Source organism: Sabethes cyaneus, chromosome 3, assembly GCF_943734655.1.
Source record: "Sabethes cyaneus chromosome 3, idSabCyanKW18_F2, whole genome shotgun sequence".
Lineage (NCBI taxonomy): Eukaryota > Metazoa > Arthropoda > Insecta > Diptera > Culicidae > Sabethes > Sabethes cyaneus.
In genome coordinates this window covers 47,941,755-47,965,145 of record NC_071355.1, presented here as the reverse complement: position 1 = coordinate 47,965,145, position 23,391 = coordinate 47,941,755, and the positions used below count along the sequence as shown (strand labels likewise).

Here is a 23,391-nt window from a genome sequence, read left to right as displayed (position 1 = left end):
AGAGAAGTGCCAATTTTATCGGAAAGAGATCAAGTATCTTGGACTGATAGTTAATGCCGATGGAATTAGTCCTGATCCTGCAAAAGAAACTGCGATAGCGAATATGCCGGCACCAACTAACGTAACAGCGCTTCGTTCATTCATGGGAGCTGTTAATTTCTACGGCAAGTTTGTTCGTTACGTCATCCACTCGACAAGCTTCTCAGGAAAGATGTGAAATTTAACTGGAATTCAGAATGTCAACACGCATTTCTGAATATCAAACGAGTTTTACAATCGAATCTTCTTTTGACGCACTATATTCCGGAACTGGACATAATAGTTGCTGGTGATGCATCAGCAACAGGTGTTGGTGCTATTCTGTTACACCGTTTTGCTAACGGCGATATAAAAGCAGTTTCACATGCAAGTAGAACATTGAACGCAGCAGAGCAAAATTACAGTCAAATAGAGAAAGAAGCTTTAGCACTGGTCGCTTGTGTAAAGTTCCATCGCATGCTGTGGGGACGGAAATTCACCCTGCAAACTGCCCATCAACCATTGTGAAGTTTTCGGATCGGATCGAAAAAAGGAATACCTGTACACACTATAAATCGACTCCAGCTGTGGGCTCTCACTCTTCTTGGTTATGACTTCAAGGTCGAATATAACTCAACGCAGAATTTCGGATACGCTGATGTTTGTCGAGGCTTTTCGACAAACACGAAAAACCACAAGAAGAAGCAGTCATCGCTACAGTTTACGTGGAAGCTGACGTCAGTTCGTGTGTCCATGAAACATTGCAGAATACTCCTATTACGTTCGAAAAGGTTCGAGGCTCTACGGCTAGTGATCCTGTTCTCCAGAAGGTAATTAGCTACATTCAGGATGGGTGGCCAGCCCGTTGCAATGATGTTGAAGATCCGCATGTTCGTGAATTCTACAGTCGCCGCGAATCATATTTCGTAGTTAACGGTTGTGTGCTAATGATGGATAGAATTGTTGTTCCCGACTGTTTTCGTAAACGCATTTTAAAGCAGCTACATGAAGGACACCCTGGTATGGAAAGAACTAAGGCGATTGCACGCAGCATAGTTTTTTGGCCATCGCTTGACAAAGATATTGCTGATTATGTCCGTCGTTGTTACAACTGTGCATCTACAGCAAAGTCCGCACCTTAATCCCAACCACAACCGTGGTCTCGCACTGAAGGACCATGGCAGCGACTTCATCTGGATTTTGCTAAATAATAGAGGGTGTGTATTATATGGTCGCAGTGGATTCTTGTAGTAAATGACCGGAGGTTCTTCAGACTAGATCTCCTACCAGTTCAACTACCATATCGTTCCTACGCGAGTGTTTCGCCCGTTTTGGAATTCCTCTTTCGCTTGTATCCGAAAACGGGAGCCAGTTTACGAGTGCTGAATTCCGTGTTTTCTGTGAAGAATTGGAAATAGTACATTTTCGAACTACACCGTACAATCCGCAATCCAATGGCCAAGCAGAGCGGTTTGTGGATACATTAAAACGTTCCCTGAAGAAAATTGTCGGGGAAGGAGAAGTGTCAATGTCAATCGCGCTCCAGATATTTTTGCAAGTCTACAGATCTACACCGTTAGTAGTGCTTAATGGTAACTCCCCGTGTCATCAGCTTCAAGGGTGTACCATGAGAACTACTTTGGATACGACTAACATACAAAGCTTCTATTCAACCCGAAGCACTTCGCCATAGTAAATTCCAGAAGGGATCGCTGGTTTTTGCTAAGGATTACTCAAACAAAGACAATTGGAAATTGACGCCTGGTACAATTTTGGAAGAGATTGGTAACGTAAACTATAAAGTTCTTCTAAATCATCAAATCGGAAGACGTAAGGTATTGCGTTCTCATTTGAATCAATTGCTACCGCGTGTGGCAGATACTACAGTACAACCAACACCGTTGATTATTCTGTTGGGTGACTTTGGCATAAGTAAATCCAACGAGAATGAAGTTGAAATTTGTGAAAATTCAATAGGACCAGCGTTTATAAATGTCTCCACAGAAATGCCGATGCGACCAGTTGCTCCTGTACCTGATAGTCTCTCAATGCCGGATAGTAATGTGTCACATGATGAGTGTGATTCCACCCTGTTAGCAAATTCGAATATTGATGTTGGACCATCCTGTTTTTCTACGCCTGTTGCACAACAAGACCAACGTCCGGTCCGAGCTGTCCGGCCACCGAGAAAACTGAACGATTACCTGGGGTGACATTGCGATTCTCGTTTCGAGTGATTTTGGTTCGTTTCACCCATTCGTTTAACGTGGTCGAAACGAACCAAAATCACTCGAAACGAGAATCGCAATGTGACCCCTGATGTTTTAACTTAAAGGGAGAGATGCTACCATAGAATATATCGAGTATGCCTTGCATTATAGTCACCATAGCAAAGTTAGAAGTTTTTCATTCTCAATTTAGCTTTCTTCGAATAAAGACACTATTTTACTTTCCTCGTCAGTGTTTAATTATTACGATGGTAACAATAATCGCACTCTGTAAGACCGGTATAGACTACGAACACAAAATAGACTAAAAGACCAACCTAAACGTTTTTGGTCCTTTGTCAACGGGAAGCGGGAAAGAACGTAGTCTACCATAGAATATGTTTGTGAGTGACGACAGTTCGAGCTCCATCCAAGGAATTTGCAATCTGTAGGCTAAGCGATTTGTCAGTGTATTCGATGGTGTAACGCTTAACCAACAATAGGCTGATGACGCGCTCAGAGTTGTTCCCATTGGGACGATGTCAACGAGAAACTGTGTGTTTGATAATGCAGATATACTAGCAGACATCAAGCTAATGAAACCCTCAAGTATGCCTGGACCTGACGGAATTCCTTCGACCTTATCAATAAAGTTCTCGGTAGTCCTTTAAAGATTTTTCAAGCTGTGTCTTCATACATGTATCACAGGCTTCAAGTTGATACGATTTATATGAATCTAAAGATATCGAAGACTGCGATAAAGTTTACCACCATATCGTGCTAGCCGAACACCAAAGACAGTCTGGGTGTGTCATCCAACCTTGTCAACTGGTTCAAGTCGTACCTGACTTATCGTCGACTGTGCGTCAAATTGGGCTCACCGTGTTGACCGTGGAACGAATGGTCAAACCTTACAAGTAGAAGTTTCACGAAACATTTTTTGGGAACAACCACCTATTCGTTTGGTTTCAGATCTTAACGAAGAAAACGGCGATTCTATTAGCTGTTTTATTTCTCGGTCAGATCTTTCTTCTCATCCAATTACTTTACGGTCCAAGAAAAGTCGGTCATACATTTAACGCGAGAAAATATACCTCTAGGCAAACCCGCAAATATTTCACATCCATTTTTACCACAGTTAATCGCAACTCTCATCCGAAAGCAAGTAGGTATTACTGCTGCCATTTTGATACATTTTCGGAAAAATTTAAACGGGTTTCCGTACAACTTTGCTGTACAGCAATGTTCGGGGCATCTATATTCAAAGCTGGAGTCAAGATAGTGGAGAAGACTTCAACTAACGATTGACAAGATTCGCATCAGTCTAGTTTAATTTCCAAATTAAACTGAACGGTTCTTCCTGTACTGACTGAAGTTTTTGGAGCGTCTTAGTAGAATACGAAACCTGAAATTCAATAAAAAGAAAACATCCAATTTAAATCTACTATGTAGATACGTATTTCGCCTACGACTTGCAGGCTTCATCAATTCGAAAACAGACGAAAGCAGTTCGAAAACAGACACTGATGCAGCCTGCAATTCGTAGGCGAAATACGTATTTGTCGCGAAGAAATATACATAGTAGAATTAAATTGGATAAGTTTTCTTTTTATTTAATTTCAGGTTCATTCTGTAGCCAATGATGAGCTCTTGAAACTCAGCTTGGATGTAAGAAACGTGTCGCATAAGACGCTTGTATCCGTTGACAAGGGCTAGAAATGGTCGAAGATCTTTCGCTCTGGTTGACTCTGTGTACTCCAAAACGTCTCTAACATGAGCTAGACGCTATCGCACTCCGTGACTGTAAACGACGGAACTTACAAATTCCGTGTTTGGTAAAACACTTCCATCGGGCGTGATTAGCACTGTTTTTGGAATTTTCGTCTCTTCTCTTACTGCAGTAAGGTGATGTGCTCGTTCTAAATCTAGGGTTGTAAAGAGGAACTTACCGCAAACCGTAACGGTCGGGTGTAGCAACCTGGTTCAGTCTCCAACAGAACGCTATTGCTTGTTTATTTCGGAACGCAGTGTAATGGGCCTCGCCTCCAGCTGACGCTTGATGGTCTACAAATTCCCAACTCACACATTAGCGGAATTTTTCTTTGGCTGCCTTAACATTTTCCGGGCGCATTCATCGTAATTCTATTTCTCTGAATCACTGTGAAACTGTAGACATCTCCAAATCTTCATCATCCAGTTATATCGCACTATCACTGTCAAATTGTTCGAGAATTTTAAACTTCTTTACCAGGAATTTCTTTTCCGGCTTATTTTTTGCTGTTCGAGGTTTTACAATCTCAAAGGGGTAGTGATTAGGATTCACATGTAAATCTTAGCCTAATGATCCACCTGTGAATCTAAGCCAAATAAATAATTCAATTCCAAATTAAAATCATCTTCCTTTGCTCTCTTTTTCCTTCCAGCATCTTCAGCGAGCGGCAAGTGTCCATCATATGCAGTGCAGTGAACCATAAGTGAAATTCAAAATTTATCCAACGAGCTTATTGTGATTAGAGAAGAAGAAAAAAACTGTTTGCGAACTACATCAATTGTGCAAAGAAAAAATTGTCTTGACAGGGTGCAAAAAATCCTAAAATTATACGTGGACACTAAGTGACCAATCTCCGGACGCACTAATGTACGCGATGGACGACAAAAACTCGTCCGGCAGCGGCGGCGGCACGAGTGGCAGCGGTGGCGGAAGCGAGACCAAAGTTATCTATCACATCGACGACGAAACAACGCCGTATCTGGTCAAGATTCCGCTTCCGTCGGCCCAGGTAACGCTGAAGGATTTCAAACTGGTGCTGAACAAACAGAACATCAACTACAAGTACTTCTTCAAGTCGATGGACGCCGACTTCGGCGTCGTGAAGGAAGAAATCGCGGACGACTCTACCATACTGCCATGTTTCAACGGGAAAGTCGTGTCCTGGCTGGTGACGGCCGACGGGTCTAATCAGTCAGACTGTTCGGAAATGCAACCGACGGAGATGATCGACGGTAGACCGACGCTCGCTCAGCTGCGGACCATGAACAAACCGATGAATAATATAATGAATATTCCAATGAATCCGCTGACGTATCAATCGGCTTCGGTTGTATCCAGCGATCTGGACTCGACCAGTCTGTTCGAAACGGAAAGCGAAATCACATTAGACAGGGATATGACAGAATGTAGCAGCGTGCAGCGGTTACAGGTACGGAAAAAACCTCAGCGACGCAAAAAGCGAGCCCCATCGATGTCCAGAACCTCCTCCTATAGTTCCATCACCGATTCGACCATGTCGCTGAACATCATCACCGTACAGATCAACATGGACACGGTGAACTTCCTCGGCATATCGATTGTTGGACAGTCGAACCGTGGTGGCGATGGTGGCATCTACGTAGGAAGCATTATGAAAGGCGGTGCTGTCGCTCTCGACGGTCGTATCGAGCCGGGCGATATGATATTACAGGTAAATGATGTAAACTTTGAGAACATGACGAACGACGAGGCAGTTCGGGTTCTCCGAGAGGTGGTCCAAAAGCCTGGACCGATCAAACTAGTTGTTGCCAAATGTTGGGATCCGAACCCCAAGGGATACTTCACGATCCCCCGCACTGAACCGGTTCGCCCGATCGATCCGGGTGCATGGGTAGCACACACGGCTGCTCTCCGCTCACAGGACACAATTAACACAGATCTTCCGGAATCCGTGCTCGAACGGCTACACGTCGACATGGATATGAAAGACATCGTACGTGCAATGACCAAACCAGACAGCGGTCTCGAAATCCGAGACCGGATGTGGCTCAAGATTACAATTCCTAACGCATTTATCGGCGCTGACGTCGTCAACTGGATCTTGGAGAACGTCGATGGTATCGGCGATCGACGGGATGCCCGCAAGTACGTTTCGCTGATGCTGAGGCGGGGCTACATCAAGCACACCGTCAACAAGCTAACCTTCTCGGAGCAGTGCTACTACGTGATCGGCAACGGCATACGGCAGGACATCTCCAACATGTCGCTGGACGATACGGAGAGCATGCTCAGCGATATCGCCCCGCTGCCGAATCCGCCGATCTACATGACCTACTCGGGCAACTACAATCCTTCGCACGGCTACCAACCGATCCAGTACGGGTGCACCGGCGAGCGGCATCCGTCGTCCGGTTCGAGCAGTTCCGACATCCTCACCAGCAAGGATACGTCCGCGTCGCAGAGCGATCTGGCGGCCGTCATCCAGCAGACCAACCAGATGACGCTCGCGAACGCGTCGAACAAATCGTCCGGATCCTCGAACCGCGGTAATGAGCAAGATATGTCAGGTATACTTGTTTGAAATTCATTCGCTTCTGTGAGGTTCTTTCCCTCTGTCTAGCTTCGGTTGTTGTTCGGTGATGGGCTAGCATGGGCTTAGAGGTGGTCGGTTATCTGTTAGCGGTTTTGCGGGAAGCGGGGGGTTATTGATGAAATTGATGATAATGATTGGTATCAAATGTGGTTGTAGTAATTGGCGTGCCAAGACATACACATGTTTTGGACTGAAAAAATACCGGCGTTGAGCGTTTGAAATCGTTCCAAAGGAGGTTTTGCCCCTTCGGAAAACTGCCTTTTTTAACTTGGAATATTGGAAAAACAAAATTGAGTATATAATGTTTGATCAATTTTTCATGAAAAAATTTTATAAACAAACCAAAGGAGTACCAATCGGAAACCCGCAAGAAAGTTTTGATGTTGCAACAGACAAGCATGATGCACTGCTTTTAAATGCTTGGAAATGCATATTTCTGGCAATGAATATTCAAAATTATCTCTTTTCTTGTAACTAAAAGCCACACACATGCGACTCCATTGCATTACCAATTATTTGCTAGCAAATATCTATGCTCTTTATAGCCAAAATGGTCGCATTTTTCAATATTATACTATATTATATTATACGTACTGCTTTGGGTCGAAGGATCTAAATTAAAAAAAATGTTTTACTCATATTTGCGATTCTAGAGTTATTTTCAAATACTGGATTATTTACTCAAATTTTGATTATTTGACATTGGCGTTCACACCTGCCTAATGAATTGGCGGTTAAAGAAGGGGATAGCATCCATACATAACCATGGACATAACGGCTCTTTTGTGTGAGCAACCGTGAATCATTCTTTTATACGGGGAACCGATTCAAATAAACGGCTTCAGCGACAGGCGTTTGCTTCGAATGACAGCGGCTGGCGATCATCTCATGTTTCTCATAGGCCATTTGTCGGTTACAAGTTTCGGACAAGTTACTTTCCAATTCATCGCAGACTTGGATCTGGAAAGAAGTAAATACAAAACCATATGGCAGTCCTAATTTCAGTGAATTTTACGGTGTTGTAGACTTCCGAGGGAATTAGAGCTCAGGGTATTTTATTATTTTGGGTCCTCGGGAACCAAAAGCAGAAAAGATAACGATAATAAGCTTCGTTTCCGAGTGTCCCATTTAATGAAATCTAAACTATTTTAAAAAAGAGCCTACTTTTCCATCACACTAGTATCAATTGAAAAATCTTCATTTTTAAACGTTTGTTATCCAACCAAACTATGTATGGTAGAAAATAATTTTATATTGAAGGATAAATTTTATAAACAAATAGAAGGGGCATCCATGGAAAACCCCTTTCTATTTGAGTTTTTTAAAGAAAAACTTGAGGAATGTTTGGAAATCAATGATAACATTCTTAAGGATATTTTCTTTACGTTCGAAGCCGAGAACAGGGATGTTTGAATGAGTATTTCCTCAACTATAGTTTGAGATAAAGTTTTGTGTCGTCACCCGAGAAGTTTGGCGATGAACGACTATTCTTTGTTTGAAATTTAGTGGGATTAATAAGCTTTAATAAGTGAATTGCGACTAAAAAGAAAAACTTTCTTGTCCATTCCCTTTGCCCATTACCCATATTCAAGAATGATATATACGCAGAAACTAAGACATTTGTTCAAGTCATCTTTCATAAATACAAGCTTTGTGATTTCCCTTTATAATATTCTAATAAATATGTTCGATATGTGATAGATAATCGAATCTCGCTAGAAAGTTCTGCATTTTTTCCGCTAAATATTTTTTCCAAAAAGTCTGAAGATATTTGAAACGCGCAAAACAGAAACCGACCACTGCTGCCAACTGTAGTTTCTTCTGTCTGCTACCATCTATCATACATTCATCTTCCTCTACCCTTTGCAACACAACAGTCAAAATTGTGATCATTTTTCAAAACCAATAAAAAACAATACCTTCAGTTTCCCTTGTTACATTTAACCGACCACACTCACATCCCTCATTTACACCGATTTTTTGTATTCTTTGTTTACTTTCAGTTTTGAGCTATTTATGAGTTGCTTTAATTTTAATTCTCTTTTAATTAATTCTTAAAAACAAAACAACAAAATCTGAACCGCATACTTACTACAACAATCATCATCGTCGCCAACAACAACAACAACAACTCATACATACACCACCACACATCGCATCGCAACAACATCCGTCACCAATCTGTGTGTTGTCGTTAACTGAAACCCCAATTAACCGACAAAACGGGATAACGGTTCACCGCTTTCCACCAAGGCAGAGTTTAAGATCGGTGGTGGCGGTGGTGGCGGCGGCGGCGGTGGCGGGAACATACTGATTCGCGGTACCACCGGTAAACAGCAACCTCTGTACCCGAACCAGCAGCAGCATCAGCAGCAGCAACAACAGCAGCAGCAGCAGCTGAACAGCGGCAGTGCTAACGACGACGAGGGCTACGAGGACAGTTTGTACTTTCAGCCCACGCGAACCCTGCGGAAGGAACAGCTGACGAACATCTACCAGAACAACAACGTCAAGTAAGCGATGGTAACGCAGGCAGGTTTGTTCGGGTGGGAAGAAGTGTATAGTTGTTTTGTAGAATGTCTGTAAATGTTGGAAGCAAAAGGAGCTGACTATGGGTGTATTGAAGACCGTTGACTGTTCGACTGATCGATTGTTCGACAGCTGTTTGTGGGGCTTTAGAGCGTAGAGACAACATCTATACGCAAAAATCCGTATAATGTTGTTTGTTTTATGTCAAAAGGGTTAATCGACAATATTTCGTTTTTAGTACTGACACAACAATTTATTCAGCTGTTATTCGACAAAGACTCATCGCTCATGACACGCCAGTGCATTTCTATTTTAGTATGTTTGGAAATTGTTAGTGCTAAACAGCGCTTTTAGCTGTGTGTAACGCGAACAACTCATGCTCACATGGTTAGCAGCCTAATACGTTCCAAAGCTAGCCCTTTTACCGTTGAAACTAAACTCTTTATAGTTTTCATTTGCATTTTTATTTGGGCCGTTATCTTCTTGCCATATGTACAATGGGCACTAGTAAATTCAAAACGACAAAATTCTTTATCACAATTGGGTAACCAACCTAATTTAACTTAACTTTACATAATTTGGACACTTCCATTTTATTTTGCTATAAGTGCCCAAATTATGCACAGCTGCTGATGGGGTCCAAAATACGTTGATTACCCTGTATCGATTAAAGTTTTAAACTGTCAAAGAACCTATATTATTTACTAAAAAATTAGGGACGATACTAAGTCAAATTTGACGAGAATTATTCAATTTAGCTCAACTTTTCCCATTATTCTGGCAGAGTCTTCGTTTTTAGGCTATCCACGCATCAAACCATTTTTCCTGTCATAATAGGAGCGGAATTTCTGACCAACCAGATCATAATATCTAAGGAATATGACGGGTGGAGTAAGCGTTTCCATTTGAGAGTTTCCAAGAATGTTTTAACGGGTTTGACAGTGTGACACCGACCATTGTCATACTGTAGAATCGCTTTTTCGTACCTCTGTTTGTGTTGTGACCGCTTTTCGCGGCAGCGCTCGGCTGAACCGTATTCATTCAATTCTGCAATTCTCGCGTAACTTTTCAAAAGGACCTATCTAACAAAACACTTTTTGCAAGTAAAGCGCGCGCAAAGATTGATGAAATATTATTTGAAAGTGTTTAAAACTGAATCAATTTTTTTCTATTCTGTCCTCTGCAAAGTCAGGATGCATAAATGTACTTTGTAACAATAAAGAGATCTTGCAATTTTATGCAGAATTTACATGGAATAAGCCCAAAAAGTTACATAGTACATTTTTTCAACCGGAATGTACATTGGACATATTACATAGGTCGTTTTGATTAACTTATTGTTGGATTGGTTGTTTTGAATCTTCATTTCATCGTTCCCGGTAATGCGATATTTCTATAATATGATTTCAATATCATGATATTTAACATAAATTCAATATACATATGTACATATGAGCAGGAACGGGGCAAAATTTCTTCTAACGTCTAGGAACATAAGGCATTCGTTCAAATCGCTATGTGTAATCAATAAATAATTTATCATCTTTTGACGATTAATTTACCATTCTTAACAGATCTGATTTTTATGTTTAACAGATGTGATTCATTCGTATGATTTGATTCATATGATTGCATAAACAAATTTAACAGATATCGGCCAGCTATTAGTTGTGTGCTGTGCGCTATTCTCATTGTAAGCCACATTGGTATCCGTTTCCTCGCTGCTAGGTAAGATGTTACTCTCTACTCTGTAATCGACTGCTGAGAGATTAAATTCTTGTGATTACGACCGCAGCTCCACTGTTTGACGTAAGTTATACAGATCATGATTTGTAAAGTTGGCGATATCTTTCAAAATATCGTTCATTTTCCATCTCTCCATAAGATATAACAAAACATATAGGGGAATGTCCCCGGTTATGAAAAAGGTTTTGTTTTTTGGTCATAGTTTTTTAATCGGATCATCCAAAAGTTTGAAGACATACATATCTTTTTGTTAAAGACTGCGTATTTTTTCGTTTAAAACAAAAAAGTTATAATAATATTAGAAAACAGGGTATTTTTTGCCAATAAAAGTGCCCCTGGTTGTAAAACACTTTGCAAAATCCATTAAACAGAAAAGAAAACAAAGGAATACAGATGGAAAATAATATATAAAAATCATTTATTAACGAAAACCCTTTAAATACAGTCATTTATCCGTTCCTCCAAATCATCCACATCTGAATTGCGCGTAATGTATGTAAAAACGAGAAGATCAAGTTTGTAATAGGCAAATTTCATAAATCGTATGCCTGAATAGTATTTTAAAAGTATTTTAGTTGAACTATAAAATAGTTTATTTTCTGGGTATTTTAGAACTGGAAAACTTTACTGTTTCACAACCAGAACTTTTTCACAACTGGAGTCAATTGCCTATCATATTTAATCATCAATTTTTTTTTAATTATTGAAAGTGCAACGATCAACACCTGGATGAGTAAATTTTGTCCAAGGTCCTTGACTCAGAAAGCTGAAAAGTATATTGAAATTGATTTATAAGTCATAATACATCACTATTATATTTCACACAATTACCGTTCATTTGGTTAGATAGCGCTTGTTTTTCCCTATTCTGTGCAGAATAAACACTAACTGAAGAACCTATGAGCATCCTTTTGAATAAGCAACTGCCTTCGGTGCGTTCAAGATCAGATTTTTAGAACTTGATGTGCAATACCCTTCAAGACAGAAAACGACCAAAGTACAGATTTGTGTTGTTTGATTTGTTTGTTACTTTGGACGTTGTCTTGGTTACCAAAGCAAATGTCCGATGTAACAGTGGAACATGAATGATTCAAAATTGTACATAGGATATTTTGCCTGCTTTGATTTTCTCAATTTAATGAATATCAATTTGCATGGATGTTTTCGTATAATATTTATAGGCATGTGATTAATTATGATCAACTATCAACTCGATTTTTTAACATTTGTTACTTAGGACCTTTTGAAAAGTTACGCGAGAATTCACTAGTGATAATTTCGTTCCGTATCAACTGCTCGCAATGAATAACGTCGATCTAATCCCAGCAAACACAGAGCATACCCTTCGCAGCGCGTGACAATTTGGTTAGAATTTTAACTGTGTAGTCCCCACGACAGTGTTTGCTTTGTGTTGCTATGGTAAATTCATTTTTCTTTACCCATACGAGGAAGAAAAGCCTTCCTGTTTTGCTACTGAAGCAGTTTACAGACGAAAAAACGGCGCTCAGCGTCGCTTGATTTTATATCATAAAACTCAAGCTCTTTGCTTTTGGATCAGCATTTTAATAAACTTTTTAGAGTTCTCAAATACAAAAACTTCATGTAAATATCCACGCATAATCTTAAAATCTTTTTCCGATATATGGCGATAAGTATAGCCGCGAATCGATCGGAAAGCATTTCACATTCTGTCCACGTGTAAACGTGCTGTATCTTGTTCCAGTAACGAAGAAGAGCTAATATCTTCATCGCTCTGGTGTTTTCTAATGCTGACCCAAACAACATTTTGCTACAGATTTTACTCGAAAAAACCAGACTCAAAACTTCATGTGGAGTTCTAGTTTCATCAAACTTTGAGACTATAAGCTTTAACATTATGATTAGCTCTTTGCTTCAATCCTTCATTGGATCTCCTCTCTATAACCTGATACCCACATCTCTCCTTTGATACCACTCATAAGGTTTTGAGCAAAGACGGGAACGACTCCTCTTGATACCTCATCGATACTCTGGTTTCCATGTTGGCCCAAAACTTCTCAATTGGTTCTACACGCTTAAGAAATTTAACTCACAATTGAATAAGATTAACTCAGAAATGAGTGAGTTTCAACTCAAAAATGAGTAAAAACCGACTCACTTCGACAAAAAAGGGAACAGCCCAAAAATATGAGTAATTTAGCAATTTCTCAATTCTGAGTAGTTTAGGCCGACCTCATAACTGAGTTAAATTTACTCGTAATTTATGTAAGTACTACTCAGTTTTGGTTGAAATGGCACTTTTGAGTAAATATTTTTCATTAATGAGCTGCTGCGTTGAACTCATAAAAGGAGTAAGAGTTGCTTAAAACAGTGCGTAAAAAATACGCATGTGTTGAGCTGTTCCACTTTTTGTGAAAGTGGGTTAAATCTTTAAGCGTGTAGTGTCGACGAGCTCGGTAAGTGGATGTCATTTGGTTCAAAAAATTACCTTGTAATCTCTGTCCCAGTCTAAGCCACCGGAGTAGCAGGATGCCAAATCCGGCTGAAACAGCGCCTCGCTCCTCCAGAAGTCCCGGTTGATTTGCCCGTTGATGGTACCCGTCGTGATGTATGGCTGGCTCCAAGAACCAAGAACTTTTTGGAGAATTTGTCAATTTTATTTTTCCTTACCTCCTCAAATACGGCCAACCGTGATGTGGCAGCATAAAACTCCTGCCCCGCAACTGCCTTGTGTCCGCCTTGACGTATCATCCATCAAGACGCACTTCTGTTTCGTCGATCTCATACCGCGAGTTTAGCCACAGTATTTTGTTTGTCATTCCGGTACGGTACCTTCCGGACGTTGAAGACGGGGAGGCCGGCACGTCCCATTGTTTTTTGGGCAAACCAAATGGAAACATCAGCTTACCAGTATTCGGTTCGACATGAATGCACTATTAAAGTGTAAAATGTCGTAAATAAATAACAACAACAAGTATTCGGTTTTCTGTCACTGCCTGATCGCTGCTGGATCATCTGGGTGTCCTTGAATGACTTCATCAGCCGGGATACCGTCGAATGATGGATTCATAGGTGGTTCCTGCTCCATCTGGCATTGACCCATTTGGTGGCTTAGCCCGATGCCACCTCGATAACCACAGATTGTAATGAAATTCTACCGGTAAGTGCGCAATGTTGTTTTTGATCCACTCTTAGTTGGTACGAATTTTTCGTAAGAGTGAGATTCTTATTGATAAGTGGACGTATGCAGTGATCTATACTTCTTGATCGAAGCGCCTTGTGGAGGGAGATGGATTCCAAATATATGAACTCGTCAACCACTTCCTGTTCATCATTGACGGCGATGAAGTTCAGTCGCTGTTCGTAGGAGGCGAACGTTTCCTACTAGCATGGTTGTTACAAACCAGTTGTTGCAACCGATATGAGACTTACTTCAGTCATATCTGAGTTGCTATAACCATAAGGGACAAAAGTGTGCTGCTTGGGTTATTTTCTCTCGAGCCTCTTCCTACCACCTATTTGGTTTTTGACGCATTGATTTGAAACGCAATCCTCCTGGGAATCGTTTTTAGCTAGGCGCAGGTTGCCTCCGGCATCCCAAAGTTTCTAGTAATGACGTCAAAGTCATCTGAGAAGGCCAGGAGTTGGCTGGATCGTTTCCCTCATTTCAATGCCCATTCACCGTATCACACCTTGAATAGGAGCTGTATGCACTACGTCTCTTTAGATCAGTGGTGCCCAGGCATTAGCATGGTGCGGGCCAAATCAGATCGCTCATGAATGCCGCGGGCCGCAATAATCTCTGGCCATTCCTGTGCATAACAAAATGTAAAATAGGCGACAACAAAAACCATTTTCTAGGAATCACCATGAGATTTAAACCGAAAAGTATTCAGATTCACAAGATGCGCAAGGCATAACGATTAAACTGAGGGACTCCTATGTCATCAAAAAAATTTCTCCCAAGTCCACCATCTTTGAAATCATCGGCCCGCGGGCCGCAGTTTGGCCATCACTGCTTTAGATCAACATGGGTTTTATCCTAAACGTTCCACTGCTGCAAACCTTGTGCAGTTCACAGTAAAATGTTGACAAAACATGAGCGTAGGTGGCCAGATTGATGGCGTCTATATAGATCTGAAAGCTGCATTTGACCTTGTTGGCAACAACATATTACTGGTTAAATTGAATAAACTTGGTGTTGGCTCTGACCTTGTACGATGGTTTCGATCCTATATGTTGGATCGAATGCTCTACGTGAAGTTGGGTAAGGTGCAATTCGAGTATTTCTCGAATCTCTCCGGCATTCCAAAGCAAAGCAAAGCCTAGGTGCTACATTCCCAAGTAACAATTTGGGTTTTATAACACTCTTATGATGGCATTCAAGACCAAAATTGGTCTGGAAGACCACCATAAGAGTAAAATAAAACTCAGATTGTTGCTTGGGATTCCGCTATCGAAACTAGACCTTCTGTTTTTATACGACAGACTTCGCAGCCAGCTGTTAGAGTGCAGTGCCACATGCTACGATTCTATTGACTCTAACAGCCTCTCCCAGTTGAGATTCGAACATACGACGACTGGCTTATTAAACCATTCCACAGGGCGATAATTTATGACCTTCACGCTGTTTATCAACGACAGCGCTCCTGATTCCAGATAATTGCCGCTTGCTTTTTGCAGTCGATATCAAACTATTTAAAATTGTCAGAAATACTGCTGACTGTTTAGAACTCCAGCACTTAGTTGCCTTTTTTGCAATGTTATTCCAATAATCAACTAACTGTCAGTATCGAGAAGTGTTGTGCGATTTCATTACATCACAAGTCCAGTCCGTTTATACTCAAATTTCCTATGTGTGGTCAGATTGTAGCTAGAGTGGATTGGGTTCGTGATCTGGGTCTAACTTTGTATACACCGCTCGTATTTAAGCCTCACTATAACGAAATATTTGCCAAGGCTAATAGACAGCTTCTGGAATTTCGAGATTCTATTTATTTTCGTGCGTTAGTGCGTTCTATTCTTAAAACTAACACCAAACCACTAGGGTCCATTCAACGCTAATTGGATAGCAAAGATTGAAGCCGTGCAACGAAGATTGGTACGGTATGCTTTACACTTTCTTCCATGGCGTAACGAACTCTAGTTGCCAGAATACGTGAAACGCTGTATCTTAAGACTATAAAATGTTCGATGTTTTTATTCCAACAAATAAATAAATAAACAAATAGTGATAATAAATAACATATTGGACAGTATATCCTCCTGCCGCAATCTTCCTTGCGATTCGAAAGGACTCGAGAGTGCCTCCGAAACACACACGTAGTAAATCGCTCACTCCTGGGTAGCTTTGATCAAAACGTTATACCTTGTCCTTAGTATTTTAGAATTTTAAACTCAGTTCGAATCTGTCTCTTCTTTCTCAATTATCGTTCGGAAGCGTTAAGGGGACATAGTACTTTTTCAATTTAAAAAAATCAAATTTTTTTCTGGATTTGGAAAATTAACATTTCGAGCATATGTGGTTGAAGCCGTTTGGATGAATTCCAAAAACTGACAAAGGTACAGTTATTTGCACCACGCATACCTGGAATGATTACACAGCGAATAAAGACATCAATGCCGTTTTTCTCGGAACTAGATTTTGTATATTTTTGTATATTTTAGAATTTTTTTCGACTAAAACCGAACTTGAACCGACTTGAATGTCCGCCATTTTGTTATTATGCCGCCATTATGCATTCTAATTTAAAAAAAAAGATGGATCAAACACGAGATAATTTTATATACTTTTATGTCATTTTGGAATGTTTCATTTCGGATAAGCCACCGTGTGCCAATCCATAGTACCGCAATTCATTTTTTTTCTGAATGAACTTCTTCAAAGAGGTTGCCATATGGAATTAAAATTGTTAACCCTAGAGTGGGCGCGCGGGCAACGCTATTTTTACACGCAATTTTCGACCGCTTTTTCATTTCTTTTTGCTATATTTTGGCATTAGTAGAGAAAGGAAAAGTAGATCGTCAAATACAAGCAAAACCTGGAATGAATTGAATGAAATTTTGATGATTTTTCGCGTTTTTCGAAAACGCGTTTTTACGTGTACATTACCGTGCATACTTTAGGGATAATAATCGTCTAAAGTGCAATGTTTAAAGTGCAAAAAACTTGAATTCATTCGTCTGGCGCGTTATCGAGAAAAAATATTTGAAATGAGGCAAAAAATGTGGTGTAAAGAGTATTATGCCCCCTTATCCGTGAGCTCAAACCACTGCACAGTGGGGATTTTTTGTATTTCTTCTTCTTCAGCAGCATAGATCCGGGGTGGCTCGTGCTGTTTCAAGCACTCGTCTCCATTCAACTCGGTCTTGGGCCACTCGTCGCCAATTTCCTAGTCGTCTCAGAAGTCGCAAATCGCTTTCGACCTGGTCGAGCCATCGTGCATGTTGGGGCCCCCTGTTCCTGGTGCCGGTGGTGTTGTTGAAGAGGACTATTTTCGTCGCACTGCCGTCCGGCATCCTTACGACGTGTCCGGCCCACCGTAGCCTGCTAACTTTCGCTAGATGTACGATGGGAGTCTCCCCAAGCAGTGCCTGTAGCTCGTGATTCATACGCTTCCGCCACTCTCCGCTTTCAGTTTGCACTCCGCCAAATATCGTCCGCAGCACTTTTCGTTCAAACACGGCAAGGGCGCGTGTGTCCTCCGTAATCAGCGTCACGGCTTCAAGTCCATAAAGAACTACCGGTCTAATAATGGTTTTGTACATTGTTAGCTTCGTGCGGCGGCGTATGCTTCCTGATCGTAGCGTTTTACGAAGAGCGAAGTAGGCACGATTTCCCGCTTGGATGCGCCGCTGGATCTCCTTACTAGTGTTGTTGTCCGCGGTCACCAGCAATCCCAAATACACGAACTCCTCTACCACTTCTAGTTCGTCGCCGTCAACGGTTACCGTCCGTGGGAGGCGCGCGTTTTTTTCCTTTGAGCCTCTTCCTTTCATGTATTCGGTCTTCGACGCATTTATTTTTAGCCCAATTCTCCTAGACTCCGCTTTCAATCTGGCGTAGATTGCCTCTGCCGTCGCAAAGTTCCTGGCAATGATATCGAAATCATCTGCAAAGCCTAGAAGTTGGCTACTCGTGGTAAAAATCGTGCCTCTCGTTTCGATGCCCGCTCGTCGGATCACCCCCTCAAGAGCGATGTTGAACAGCAAGCAGGATAGACCGTCACCTTGTCTCAACCCTCGCCGCGTCTCGAAGGGACTCGAGAGTGTCCCAGAGATGCGTACGAAACACATCACTCGATTCAATGTAGCTCTGATCAGTCGCGTCAGTTTGTCCGGAAAACCGCATTCGTGCATTATCTGCCATAGCTTGTCTCGATCGACTGTACCGTATGCTGCTTTGAAATCAATAAAGATGTGATGCGCGGGATTTTTTGTATAAAAGTCTTTTATTTCCGTATCTTCAAATGCCGCTGAGCTTCACTCAATATTTTAATATCAAAAGAACGCGGTTTTTATGAGGATTCCAATGGCGTGGTTCTTATTTACGGTACGTTTCTTCCTAGCTGTTTTGGCCATATGAAGGGAATTTTACCCTACTTTTCTAGGAATACATAGATGTATTGATCAATAACTCTGGAATCCGCTGGGATAAAACTGATCTTGTTTCGCCACAAGAAAGCTAACTTTATGTAAATTCCGATGGCAGAGTATATGATCGCGACAAAATTAGTCATTTTACCCTAAATTGCTCAGTTTACTGCGCATAATAAAGGTAGCATGATCGTTTTCTGATCAAAATTGCAAGAAACAAACAGGTGCTTTGAACAAACACGAAACTGTTAGAATGCATATAAAATAACTTCATGGATAAAACTCGGGTAAAATGCCGTTTGATTGACGAAAACAGTAAGTAACAACCATGTGTCGTAAATAAATACCATGGCGTCCGATTCCTCTTGAAGGTAGCTTATTTATGGCGAAAAAATATCAATTTTATCCCAATGGAATCCGGAGATATGGACTATTACATATTTTCATGTCAAGAAAAGTAAGGTAACATGCTCTTCTTTTGGCAAAAACTGCTGGGAACAGATCCGTGGCGTAAACAAGCATCACACCATTAGAATCCTTATAAAAATATCTTCCTTTTGACATTAAAAGATTGATTCTAGCCCAGTGGCATTCTGAGATATAGAGATAAAGAACTCTTTTTCGAAAAAGTCCTCATTGTGCTCTACCCAGGTAACCAATAAGCATTTCTAATGCAATTTAAGTGCAAGCCAATAAGCATTTAACTTGCCCTAAATGCTTTGCTACTTAAATGCTATTTTGGCAAAATAAGCGGCTACTTTACTGCTAGCCCTCTTTTAGTGCTGACAATGCTTATTTGCAGCTTGTTACCGACAAGAAGAATTTAAATAGAATTGTGGATGCCAATTTACAACAATTATGCAGTCTGCAGGCTGATAAACAACAACCTGCAGTATAAAACGCCAGGGATGCTAATAAACGATTGATTTACTGCTTATACTAACGCTTATTGGTTACCTGTGTACTTTCTGTATGCTTTGAGCTTCAGATTATGTTTGATGATATTCCTCATCGACGGCTGAGATACTTTCAAATTTCTGGCTCATTAGTCATCCAGATTGTGCCGTATTCCGGCGAATTCGCTCCCTAATTTGATATAACCGTGTCTTTCTATTTTTTTCTGGTACGGAAGATAATTCTCCCGTTGCTAAGTGTTGCGTTATCCAATGGGGTTTGTACTGTTCCTCTGAGTGTTACACAGGAAACACCAATAACCCGTTTTGTGATGAAGCCACCGCGTGTGAATCTTCACTTTAACAAATGTTACATAAAATGTTACATTGGTAATAATATTTCTACAATTTCCCTGCAATTCATTGATACACCCACCTCGACCGTTAAATTAGCCATAACACGATTTGTACTCTTTCTAAACTTCCCAGTAATGGTAAAAGTAGATCCCTTGAGTGGATCGTCGGTTTCTGACTCATAAGATGACAAAGTCATTGGAAGCGGCCTTCATAGACGCACCTCTGCGAAGATGTACTTGAATTGCTTCTTCAGAAATCGCTTGGTTCTATCACCGCGCAATTTGCATGCGTACCGTGTCGAGAGCTCATTTGGAGTCTTCCATAACGGGGGCAGTTTTCTGTATGCGCATTAGCCGCATGATTCTCCTCGCAATTACCCACAGCACAAAACAGCATAAAGAAAGGTGGTCATAGTTTGTTCATGCATACGTAGGTAGGCAGTGCTAATCCGGTGAAAGTCATCTGGAAGAAATCTGACGGAGAATATACTTGACTTGCCAAGCGTTACTTTATGAAATTGCTTGCAGTCCAGTGTCTACCGGCTAAACAGCGGAATCCTTCGGATTGGCCAATTCCAAAATCCAGAAGGTCCTGGATGGTCAAACTAGGAGTGTTAAACTCCACTACGCAAGCCAGAATGTACACCGCTATGCTCTTGCGTAAAGAACACGCAAGTAATAATTTAGTTTGATTGCTTTAGACTCATAACTGAAACTAGCAGATTTTTTCGCTTATACTACAGAATCTTGATCACAAGTGAACAGAAAATCAAGTCAATTCCCTCGGGTAGAGATTGACTCGAAGGGCTGGCTGGAGGTTCGGAAAAATCCATTTGATCCTTATTAAAAGCGTAATACAAGCGGTTATGTCCACCAGGCTCAATATACCAAGCAGTTAAAAATAAAATTAAAAAAATACTTAACCAAAGCACTCATTAAAAAGTGCTTTGTATCGCCCTATTTCGCATGCGACTCAGCTATTCGTAAACAAGATTTTAATAAAAACTCCACAATGTCTGTTTTGAATTGATGTGTATATCCAATTTAATTTTTTAATGTGCTAGCCTGAATAAAAATTTATGAATTACACTCTGTGGTAAGACGGAGTCTAACGTTAGACATGATGTTAAATCATGAGGCAGACAACGTGAATACAATCTATAGTTTGTATTCGTATGATGGAAACTGGTGTGCGTGAGTGCGTTGTTGGGGCTCTTTATACAAACAATAACCGTCACTCTTCTGACAAAGATCGAAGCTTGGTGCACATGTAACAACTATACGTGAAACTAACATATTCGTTTGAACAAGTTCTGCATCTGTGCGACACTGCGACGAACATTTTAGTTTCATTATTTTCATTCAATCGAGTATACACACATTCGAGCATATTCTAGTTTCACTAGCATTCAGCAGACAGCGTTGCTGTGGTCATCCCTTGACCTTCAGCAGGGTTTTCAGTCTCCTTGATGAAATACTTTCACTGCAATTAAATTTAAAGGAACGCTAAAGTATATGACTAATAAGTGATTGTTACCTTTTTGAAAACCCCCTGGACACATTTTTACGTTAGACGTAAAAGCTGCCTCCTGACCTAACCAAACCTCTTGGTTGTTAACGCAACTGATAAAGAAAGTCACATTGGAATGCTAGACATTTATTGCAGCTGCTAACAGACTTCCTCCACCTGTAAGTTATAACACACTGCTTAAGTGATCATGAGTGAGGGAATTGTGGCCAGAACTGACTTTCAAACGAACCCCTGCATCTAACCTAACCTAGTCTTCCTACTTCCACATACATCCATTAAATGTAATTTGCTAAAGTTTTCCGCACAAACAGCTGCTACAGGACACCGGTGAAACGCTGAAAAACAGTCAACGGTATCTGGGACGACCGACAGACAAAACCGGAACTAGCAAATCTAGAAAAGTTGAAAACAACAAAATAAAAAAAAAACAGGTACATACAAATAACGCAATGCGCCAGCAAGAAGACACAAATGAGCAAAAAAAAACGGAATGGGCAAAGCAGATGATGACGTCCGGCATTTGTGGTGCAAAGGGGGTGGGCCAGAAGTAAGGGTGTGGGGGCTGTCCAAAAGCACAGTGGAGATTAATTTGAAACTAAATGCAGAAATGTTGCAAAAGTAGAAACTGAAACCGACAGAAAATTTGTTCCGGAAGCAACTGCAACAACAACAACAACAACAACAACAACAACAACAGCAAAAAAGAAGAAGCAAAACTTTCCCACAATCAAACAGTGATAGCATGTCGGTGTCGTCCACTCATTTACTGCCTGCCGCGCCGACTGGCTTTCAGTTTAAATTAAACGTTCAGGAAAATAATTTTCTTCGAGGCAGAAAAAACACACCCTGGAAAAGCTGTTTTTTCTATGTCAAGGAACCGCTTCAAATCGATTTTTGAAGAATTGCTAAAATGTTCATTCTAAATCAGATACCTACAGTCTGGATTGATTAGCTAAAATATCATGATTGGCATTGCTAGACGTGCAACTTTCAGTGGGTTTCAATTTCTCCTAGTAGCAGTTCTGGTATACAGATCGATCTGAGAAAACAATCAACATCCTTCTACTGATGAAAGTGCATCCATAATCGGGGCTCCTCGCCTAGTGCAAACCAGCACATAGCTGCAAAGATACAAAAGGTAAAAACAAGTAAATCGCAAAACAATGATAAAAAAAACAAAGAAAAAAAAGAACGGACAAAGGTTCGTTTTGGATTTACTTTATATTTTATTGCAAGCATATTTTATTTTATGTTTTATATTTTTACAAAAAAATCTTTACGTGTCTGCGGGACATGGGACTAAACGACGAAAATATATAAAATTCTATATATATTACGAAACCATTGTAAATGTGTTTTTTTAATTAATTCGCTATATTTATACCGGGCAGCAATCGAGATTCAAAGCTATATCTAATAGTGTAGAGTTACAAACAGAAAGGAAATTAACAAAAACTCTGTGTTTGAATGACACTGAACAAGAGAATTGAAAGTATTAACTCAATTGTTTCACTCCCGGAGGAAAAGCTTATTCGGTTCAAATTTGTTTAGAGTGAGATGGAAAAATTTGAAGAATAAAAAAAACCTAGCGCAAAGAAGCTACAGTTCGTAAATGTGTAATGAAAACAAAAATACAGGAAATTAACTTGTTTTAGTTCGTTCCGTTAACGTTTGGTATGTTCTTCTACAGAGCTGATCAATGTATACAATGTAAGATTGGGAATGTCACACGGCCGGGTTCTGACTTTACAATTGAACGAAACAAAAAAAACTGAATGATAAAACAATGAAATAAAAAAAATAGGAAGCTGCTAACCTGCTGCAGCTGAAACGAATTTATACGATGGCAGCAAAAACAAAAATCCTCAAATCTGAGAGAGTGAACTGTACGAAATAATCGAAATCTAAACATGTTTGCTAAACAGATCGATAGGATTACTATCAGGAAGACGTACGAAGTCAGAAGCTGGAAGTAATTTAAATAAATAATTTCAAAAATACAGCAGTTGTCTGCTTCCAATATCCGAACATTACGTATAATTCACGCACAAACACGAAAATGAAAGAAAACTCCTCATTCGAAAATTTAGAGCATTTCATATATGTAGGAAACCAACTTTTACGAATCATATTTTCCCTAGCTCACACAACTATTTGTATTAGCACAAAATGGTGGCCTTACATCATATGATC

General features: G+C 40.4%; 1 protein-coding gene across 4 annotated transcripts in view; it reads left to right on the top strand.

Moving 5' to 3' along the window:
* Positions 1–23,165, top strand: part of LOC128743988 (segment polarity protein dishevelled) — a 28,484-nt gene extending 5,319 nt beyond the window's left edge. Inside the window, exons 2-3 of one of the 4 annotated variants that reach the window (XM_053840708.1) lie at positions 4,649–6,521; positions 8,826–23,165. In XM_053840708.1, the coding sequence (XP_053696683.1) occupies positions 4,862–6,521; positions 8,826–9,085 (1,920 nt within the window). In that variant the 5' untranslated portion in view covers positions 4,649–4,861 and the 3' untranslated portion in view covers positions 9,086–23,165. Of the gene's footprint in view, positions 1–4,648; positions 6,543–8,571 lie in introns of all 4 variants that reach the window. The other 3 variants (XM_053840707.1, XM_053840709.1, XM_053840710.1) reach the window with 3 other exon arrangements.
* The last annotated feature ends 226 nt before the right edge of the window (positions 23,166–23,391 follow it).